The sequence below is a fragment of the Diaphorina citri genome, unplaced genomic scaffold (assembly GCF_000475195.1).
Source record: "Diaphorina citri unplaced genomic scaffold, Diaci psyllid genome assembly version 1.1 scaffold495, whole genome shotgun sequence".
Taxonomy (NCBI): domain Eukaryota; kingdom Metazoa; phylum Arthropoda; class Insecta; order Hemiptera; family Psyllidae; genus Diaphorina; species Diaphorina citri.
Genome location: NW_007377930.1, coordinates 103,463 through 113,277, shown reverse-complemented (window position 1 = coordinate 113,277; position 9,815 = coordinate 103,463). Strand labels below are relative to the sequence as shown.

The window sequence follows — 9,815 nt, the reverse complement described above, 5'->3', positions numbered from 1 at the left end:
AACAATACCTATGTAGTATTAAGTAGCCTACTCCTGGGGTGAAGCTATTTAGTCCTATTTGAGTAGTAAACTTACTTGGTCTATTAAGGTTGTCCAAGGGGAAATTTCACGCGGTGCAACCAAATGTTTCATGTGGTGCGAGGCTTAGTCAATACATATTAGCTGCCAAAATCAATAAGTAACTATTAAATTATTTATCCATAGAAATGTACATATCATAAGTTATTTACCTACTTATTTACCAATAACTTTAACCCTTAGCACCACCAATAGATAGGTACTTCACAGTTTATAGGTTCAGTCAGATAAAAGTAAAACACATCATTATGCAGAATATTAAATTATCTTAGCCATGATCCACGGTATTCAAATGAAATATCTACTTATCTAATAACAGTAATACCTAATAACCTATAGGTACCCTAAAATAAATAAAAATAATCTACCTTATTTACCTAACTTATAACTATAGAGAACCGTTTATTATTAGGGTGCATGATAAAATTAAATCTATTAATAAAAATCCAATAATGCGTAATTGGCCAAATCTATTAATCTAAAGACTCTAAAGTGAATTTTGATTGTATAGGTACCTATAACTACCTAGTAGATAATGTGTGTAATAAAGTGAATAGGTACTGTTTTGTTTGATAAAATTTTGATATACATAGATGCAATGATTATTTATTTATTAGCGTACCTCATGACCTTGTTATTAATAAATTTTATTATTATTACCTATTGAAATCATAATAATCGCATAATATAAGTAAACAGGAGGTATCTATTATATACCAGCCAGCCTAGTTAGCTTAGTTGGTTGTAAGCCCTAGGCCGCGGGTTCGATTCCCGCCCGGGGCAGATTTTATCCTGATGGTATAATGTTCGTTCTCGGAACGGCTGACTTTCTCCTATCCTGTCTTCCTTCTCTCTTCGATTTCGGGACGATAAGACCATAGCAGTTACAGTTCCCTCTGTCAAAACTCTTAAAAAAATATATATATTATATACCTACCTAAAATGTGTACATACTGTAAGCTGTAAGCTTTAAAGCACGGTATACAGAGTGTTTCAAGTTGTTATGTCCAATATTTATGTAGGTAACTAATTTCTCTCTTCACATTCATAAACTTTTTCGTATGGAAATCTATTCGAAACACTTCTCTGTTATTTTCCTCTTTTTTCCTCAAATCCTCTCTCTCTCTCTCTCTCTCTCTCTCTCTCTCTCTCTCTCTCTTATCTATCTCTCTCTCTCTTTCTCTGTCCTCATAGTAAGTCCCGATCTTCGATCTCTCTTTTTCTTTACATTTTCTTTTTTTCTCATTCTCTCTCCCTCTCTATCTGACATATTATCTGTCTTTTGCTTCTGACCAAAAAAAAAAAAAAAAAAAAAAAAAAAAAAAATCAACTTCAATAGTTCAAAGTTGCTTTCACAGACCACAGGTGGCACCAGGTCCTAGAATACCTAACTAGAAGATAGGGACCGAAAAAAATCGTGTAAATTTATTTTTTATGCTTCACTTTTTTTTCTGTTTTAACTCCATAGTGTCGATTGAGATTTTACCTCCTGGGGAAAAAAAACATGCTTCACTTTTTGAAAATTTCTCGTAGTATCCACTGTGAGTTTACCTCCTTGACAGAAAACAGCTGATTTTCAAATACGAAAGGGCACGGCGCAAAATTTAGAAAAAAAAAAGAAAACTTTGAACTTTAAAAAATTATCATTTGATTTTGAATTTTATTCTAATTTCTTTTTTCAAATATTTCTTTATTCCTTATTTATTCGACATTTTCTCGATATTCGATTCATTTTCTTCCCATGGTTCCAGTTGACGCCTTGTGATTTGGTAAGTGAAACCTACAAATGTTCTTATTTCACCATGTTGTACCTATTTATAGCTTACAGCCAGGTATCTACTCACCTAATCATTAATTTGTATGGTTCAGGAGATGAACATCTACCTAAAGGCACCTAATCAACCAGCCCTACAGGTTCTGTTTAAAGTGTTTGCTGAACCCTGAGTGTTCTCGGTGACTATGCTTGAACAGGTTCCAAGAATGCTTACGATTCGGGGGGGGGGAGTCTGTTCGTGATATGACCAGAGGGGTCACCTGTCCAGATACCAGTTTGGCTCAACGTTACTTAACTTATTGTTCAAAAAGGTTCCCAAATCTCTAGTAGGGGAGTTATGCATAAATACAGGGTGTCGACTAAAATTTGTACAGATTGTATAGTCGCCTGGAAACTCTTTTAATTATGCAATGTGCAACAAAGTATTTCCGGTAAGCGTGTGAACTTCATTTCGAGCTCACGAGATAAAAACACAAAAACGTGAGAGCTGTATACCTAGGTAGGTAGGTATTTTCATTTCCAAATTAAAATTTGGTATGTATATGTCAAATGTGACAAGGATGCGACACGAAACTTTTGGTTAAGATCGATGCACCGGTTGGCGGCATTTTACCGCTTTTTGGCGGTTTTCGGTGTAATTTAACAATATATCGGGAACGGTATTTTGGCAGACACAGGTCTGAAGTTTTGGTACTAGCTTAGAAGACACAACAGTGAAAAATTTGCTACAAAAAGGAGCTGTCACAAATGAGCAGTGACCAGTGTTATCATAGGGTTAGGTTGAACACAAAAGGAGCTTTCCTTTTCACTGTCCTGGCTTCTGAATAATTACCATAGAAAGTAACAAATATTCAGAAAAATTCCAAACAATCAAAAGTCGAGTTTTGAGAAAGGTATAGTTTGTAAGCAGCTGTTCAAAAACAGTCACATATCTCAACAGTAAAACAAAATATATTGAGCTTCTGTTAACCACTAGGCAGATTAGATAATGTAGTCAAATCCTCCAATAAATGAGGATAAAATTGTCTTGGCTGGGAATGAGTTTGGCGGGTGAGTTTCTTTAACACTACTATGTCAAATGTCACCAAGGCAGGTCAATTGGTACTTGTGCAGAAGTCACATCCGTGGAATATTGCCACCAAAGGAACTGGCACAAACAAGCAGTGACCAGTGTTATTATAGGGTTGGATTAAACGCAAGAAGGAGTTTTCACAATTAGAGCAGTGATTAGTGTTATTATAGGGTTAGGTTAAATACAAAAAGAAGCTTTTCTTTTCCACAGATGTGACTTCTGCATAATTACCGGTGAATCTAAACAGAAGTCTATATCTTTGCAGGTGACTTGTGTCTCTATCATCAGACCACCAAACTGATGATTAGTTTATTCATCATCTAATGAGCTCGGCTAAACAGGTCATCATTTGAACTCTATATTTCACTCCTTTGTTAAATTGTTACGTACCTTCTCTTGTCCTGGGTTTACAAAAAAAAAAAAAAAAAAATCCCTTGAAAATTTGGGATTATCCCAAGTTTTTTAGGATTCATCACTTTATTTCATCTGTAACTGAAATGTAAAAACAAATGATCTTTGTAATTTAAACTGTAAACCTAGGATTATAAAAAAAAAAAAAAAAATCCGTTGAAAATTTGGGATTATCCTAAGTTTTTTAGGATAATTATCATTATATCATCTGTAACTGAAATGTAAAAACAAATGATCTTTGTAATTTAAACTGTAAACCTAGGATTATTTCCCATTGCTTATATTTTGTTTGTAGTTTAAATTTCACATTTGCTTTAATTTAATTACCTACTAGGTATCTACCCGTTACTTAAGTAGGTATTTGTTTTATTTTGTTGTTGTAGTTAGTACCTACATTGCAAAGGTTTCTCCAAAATTATCAAAATTAGAGGAACTAAAAAAAGAAGAAAAAATTGAATTGTTTCATCAAACTGTTCAAGTCGTCATCATCACAGACACAAAACAAAGAACACTGCAATATCTTGAATATCATTATTATTATTTTCTTGTGAATACTTAAAGAAACTAATGACAATACATCATTGTTCCTTAATAGTAACATTTTTCCCCCTGAAAAGAATCAAGTACTTATGGTAGTTGAAAATAATCAATCACAATTCTTGAGGTAGGTAGTAGTGGAATAAAAGATTAAACAAATTATTTAAGTAATTCATTAGGAAAAAAATGGGACAATGTAGGTAGTGAAGGGAATTATTTAAAATTGTAGATTACTTCATTCCTATGTGAGAGTGTGAATTATTTTCTTCCTTTCTGGGTTTTTATTAATTTCGTTTTGTGTTTTCTTTTTTTCGTTTTCAGTTTGCACACTTTCCTTTGCATGTGAATTCCTCTGTCCTGCATGGCTGCTTACGTAAACCGTACCATCTCCTACATGTCGGGTGATGCCCAATACAAGACCCCCGTCACAGGGATCCATCTGAAAGATTCTTCACCTCTGCAGATATTTGTCAATGCCAAGCGGAAGATCAACGACATCTTTGTGGAAATCGAGGACTATGTAGGAGACAGCATCAACTTTGTGAAAAGTGAGTGCCCAAAGAAGTGTATTTATTAATATTTTAATTTATTTTTACTCTCTCAGTATACAGGATTTTTCTTCTTAATTCAAACCTATGTTGAGACATTTTCAGCTTAAAATAGGTCAGCTCCTATGGTGTAGTGGTCACTGCGCTCGCCTTGCACGTGGGAGACCCGGGTTCGAATCCCAGTGGGGTCAGGAAATTTTGTATCATGCAAATGATTGATTTCGTGATTGGCCGTTGCGGGGCCCACTCAGCCTTGTGAGGAAAATGAGTAGCTATGTAATATAATGCACATAGCGACTGGTGCCAGCATGGTAGGTAAACATAAGATTATTGAGATATTGGGAAAATCCTACAATGCTGCAGTGAGCACCAAAGTTGTGACATAATAACACAGAGAAACTGCATTTACATTTACAAATACAAAAAAAAGAGTATTTTGACTGAAGTCTTGTGAAGTACCTACCTCAAGCCACTTGGCCCCATTTACCTGCATATTAGGTATTATTTTGTAACCTAGTTTCACAAGTTTACACTACTTGAAAAAACCGCCCCTGCTTTGAATATTGACAAACTCAATATGAAATTACAATCATACTCTCTCTATTCTATTGTCTAGATAAAATCTAAAGTTTTTCAAACATAATTAAATTGTTTGATTTTGTTCTAATGCTAACCTGTTTAATTATTTATGTTTTGTGAAAAAAGGGGTTGGAATCGAAAAAGTTTTCAAAATCCAATCTCGAATACATTGAATTCTAAAAATATTAGTTTCCCCAAGGCAACTTTTCTGTTCCACCATTTAAAACATATCAAAACTACAGCATAGAATGCAAGGTTAGGGGTATGGGCAGGATGTGCAAACAATACTCTTGGCTGACAAGTATGTGGATTATGAAACTAAACATTACATTGCTATTTAAAACTTCTCCCAGGTAGATTTTCATGTTCCAACTTTTCACTATTAATTCGTTAAAAATAAAACTTTCTGCATCTAGTACCTAAGTAGTAATTATTTTATTTATTGTTTTTAAAATGCATCGCTTAGGAAGCGAATAAAAAGCATGCTGTAAATGTAAAGTGTAAAAAAAATCACAACATGCAATTAGGTACTTATTCCAAGTAACTACTTGCATATTTAATTAGGTATTTACTTGTAGTAATAATAATGGAATTATCAGAAATGTTGAAAAATAATTACTTAATGTATCACAAAGTAGAGATTTAAAAGTTTTGGAAAAGCGTCTAGAGAAGTTGAAAACGGAAAGCCAAGTTTTCGTTTTCCGTTTGAAGAAAAAGTTGTGGGTAAAGTATTTCCAAGTGGTACTTAACCTGATGGAAGATAAGATAGCCTCTTCACTTCAGAGAATGTTCAGTTCAAGATGCCAAGCAAGAGAAAACCCCAACTAGAGGAACTTAAATTCACAGACACCTTTTTTTAGATTCTCATTTGTGAAAACCTCCGCGGCCTAGTGGGTTTCACACTAGGCTTGCACACCGAAGGCCCTGACTTCGGATCGCGGTGGTACTTAACCTGATGGAAGATAAGATAGCCTCTTCACTTCAGAGAATGTTCAGTTCAAGATGCCTTAAGCAAGAGAAAACCCCAACTAGAGGAACTTAAATTCACAGACACCTTTTTTTAGATTCTCATTTGTAAAAATCTCCTTGGCCTAGTGGGTTTCACACTAGGCTTGCACACCGAAGGCCCTGACTTCGGATCGCGACAGAGTCGAAGTAAAATCATTTTTGGCTCTTTGCTCTGAATATGAAGTAAGCCTTGTTACAACTGGAGTAGCCGTAAACACACGACTGTTCTGATTCTCTTCACAGCTATCAAGGACAATGAGGGCCTCATTTTGAAATCATTTTTGGCTCTTTGCTCTGAATATGAAGTAAGCCTTGTTACAACTGGAGTAGCCGTAAACACACGACTGTTCTGATTCTCTTTACAGCTATCAAGGACAATGAGGGCCTCATTTTACCTCAGGAATGCTCCAATGTGGAGAATTATGCTGCTAAGGTCAAAGGCATCCGTGAAGTTTTGGCCCGGGATCACATGAAAGTGGTCTTCTTTGGAAGGTGAGAGATTTTTACCACACGAGTAGATATTACCCTTTTCATTGTGCTAGTTTTACTATGGTTATTTAAGTTATTTTAACACCACACAAATGTTTAGTTACGTGCTTATAAATTAAATTAATAAACAATGTTGTTATCTACAATTGATTGACATACTGAACTATTCTACATATGTGGAGAATTATGCTGCTAAGGTCAAAGGCATCCGTGAAGTTTTGGCCCGGGATCACATGAAAGTGGTCTTCTTTGGAAGGTGAGAAATTTTTATTATGGTTATTTAAGTTATTTTAACACCACACAAATGTTTAGTTACGTGCTTATAAATTAAATTAATAAACAATATTGTTATCTACGTGATAAGATTCTGCCCAGTGGCATAGGACATACTACTAACTGCTTCCTACAGGTGGAGGGTTCCGACACAGGCAAGAGCTATCTTGTTACTGAGGACTCGGAGGAAAAGGTAAGTTATTTGATACGAGGTTAACGTCACTGCATAACTGCCAAGGTTCTTATGGCCAATCTTACCACTGAGTTATTTGATACGAGGTTAACGTCACTGCATAACTGCCAAGGTTCTTATGGCCAATCTTACCACTGACGGTGGATTTCACCAACCTTCTTACCAGCCTCAAACAGCCCTGTTGAGCCAATACAAATTAAATGGAACTTAACTGGCTGTTAGATTAACAGGAGTTATAATGACCGAATAAATATTGGTGAAATCCAACATGAGAGTAATTATCAAACAGCCCGTTATTTTAACAGCCCTGTTAAGCCAATACAAATTAAATGGAACTTAACTGGCTGTTAGATTAACAGGAGTTATAATCACTGAATAAATATTGGTGAAATCCAACATGAGAGTAATTAACACAGTGTCAAAGGTTTTCTTTGACGTCACCCATTTGATTTACACAGGAGAGTATTTCTTGAACTCTGGATTACCTGAAAACTCTATATGGTAAGATCGGGGAGCATTATTGACGGGGGTTTTACCTTACATTCGGTGACAAGATACCTGCCTCCTCACATGAACATCACCCAGCCTGAGTGGGACCGGGAAAAGTCAGCGGGACGCGATAGCCCAGATGGTCACCCATAAGGATACCAACTACGCGTAACGTTAAGTAACACATTCAATAGATCAGTTGCGCTTACTTGGGTGATGTTTCAAAGTCATAGAGCAGGAAAAATGAGGACCAACGGAATTTTTCTTTTTCTTCTACGACTTCTAGATACCGAGATAAATCGATTTAAAAAATACAGGTAAAAAAAAAAAAAAAAAAAAAAAAAAAAAAATCCCTTGAAAATTTGGGATTATCCTAAGTTTTTTAGGATTTATCATTATATCATCTGTAACTGAAATGTAAAAACAAATGATCTTTGTAATTTAAACTGTAAACCTAGGATTATTTTCCATTGCTTATATTTTGTTTGTAGTTTAAATTTCACATTTGCTTTAATTTCATTACCTACTAGGTATCTACCTACCCGTTACTTAAGTAGGTATTTGTTTTATTTTGTTGTTGTAGTTAGTACCTACATTGCAAAGGTTTCTCCAAAATTATCAAAATTAGAGGAACTAAAAAAAGAAGAAAAAATTGAATTGTTTCATCAAACTGTTCAAGTCGTCATTATCACAGACACAAAACAAAGAACACTGCAATATCTTGAATACATATCATTATTATTATTTTCTTGTGAATACTTAAAGAAACTAATGACAATACATCATTGTTCCTTAATAGTAACATTTTTCCCCCCTGAAAAGAATCAAGCACAGTACTTACTTATGGTAGTTGAAAATAATCAATCACAGTACAAAGGTTTCTCCAAAATTATCAAAATTAGAGGAACTAAAAAAAGAAGAAAAAATTGAATTGTTTCATCAAACTGTTCAAGTCGTCATCATCACAGACACAAAACAAAGAACACTGCAATATCTTGAATATCATTATTATTATTTTCTTGTGAATACTTAAAGAAACTAATGACAATACATCATTGTTCCTTAATAGTAACATTTTTCCCCCTGAAAAGAATCAAGTACTTATGGTAGTTGAAAATAATCAATCACAATTCTTGAGGTAGGTAGTAGTGGAATAAAAGATTAAACAAATTATTTAAGTAATTCATTAGGAAAAAAATGGGACAATGTAGGTAGTGAAGGGAATTATTTAAAATTGTAGATTACTTCATTCCTATGTGAGAGTGTGAATTATTTTCTTCCTTTCTGGGTTTTTATTAATTTCGTTTTGTGTTTTCTTTTTTTCGTTTTCAGTTTGCACACTTTCCTTTGCATGTGAATTCCTCTGTCCTGCATGGCTGCTTACGTAAACCGTACCATCTCCTACATGTCGGGTGATGCCCAATACAAGACCCCCGTCACAGGGATCCATCTGAAAGATTCTTCACCTCTGCAGATATTTGTCAATGCCAAGCGGAAGATCAACGACATCTTTGTGGAAATCGAGGACTATGTAGGAGACAGCATCAACTTTGTGAAAAGTGAGTGCCCAAAGAAGTGTATTTATTAATATTTTAATTTATTTTTACTCTCTCAGTATACAGGATTTTTCTTCTTGTCAATGCCAAGCGGAAGATCAACGACATCTTTGTGGAAATCGAGGACTATGTAGGAGACAGCATCAACTTTGTGAAAAGTGAGTGGCCAAAGAAGTGTATTTATTAATATTTTAATTTATTTTATTTATTTTTACTCTCAGTATACAGGATTTTTCTTTAATTCAAACCTATGTTGAGACATTTTCAGCTTAAAATAGGTCAGCTCCTATGGTGTAGTGGTCACTGCGCTCGCCTTGCACGTGGGAGACCCGGGTTCGAATCCCAGTGGGGTCAGGAAATTTTGTATCATGCAAATGATTGATTTCGTGATTGGCTGTTGCGGGGCCCACTCAGCCTTGTGAGGAAAATGAGTAGCTATGTAATATAATGCACATAGCGACTGGTGCCAGCATGGTAGATAAACATTGGATTTTAGGATTATTGAGATATTGGGAAAATCCTACAATGCTGCAGCGAGCACCAAAGTTGTGACATAATAACACAAAGAAACTGCATTTACATTTACATATAATTAAGTGATAGGTCTTGGGTTTACCTAATTCCCACCCGGGCCGGGGTGAATTTTCCTAAATAAGGTTCGTTCTCGGAACGGGTGGATTTCTCCCATCCTGTCCGTCTTCTCTCTTCGATTTCGGGACTATGATACCTCCGTTCTTATGGCAGCTCCCTCTATTAAAACTCTTTTAAAACTATTTTTATCCTAAACGGATAATGTTCGTTCTCGGAA

The 9,815-nt window shown here is 35.1% G+C and overlaps 1 protein-coding gene across 1 annotated transcript in view; it reads left to right on the top strand.

Annotated features, from left to right (window-relative positions):
• Nucleotides 1-1,692: 1,692 nt before the first annotated feature.
• Nucleotides 1,693-9,815, top strand: part of LOC103509414 (transmembrane GTPase Marf-like) — a 20,682-nt gene continuing 12,559 nt past the window's right edge. The window contains exons 1-3 of the mRNA XM_026823758.1: nt 1,693-1,847; nt 4,194-4,420; nt 6,373-6,499. Of these exons, the coding sequence (XP_026679559.1) occupies nt 4,234-4,420; nt 6,373-6,499 (314 nt within the window). The 5' untranslated portion in view covers nt 1,693-1,847; nt 4,194-4,233. The remainder of the gene's footprint in view (nt 1,848-4,193; nt 4,421-6,372; nt 6,500-9,815) is intronic.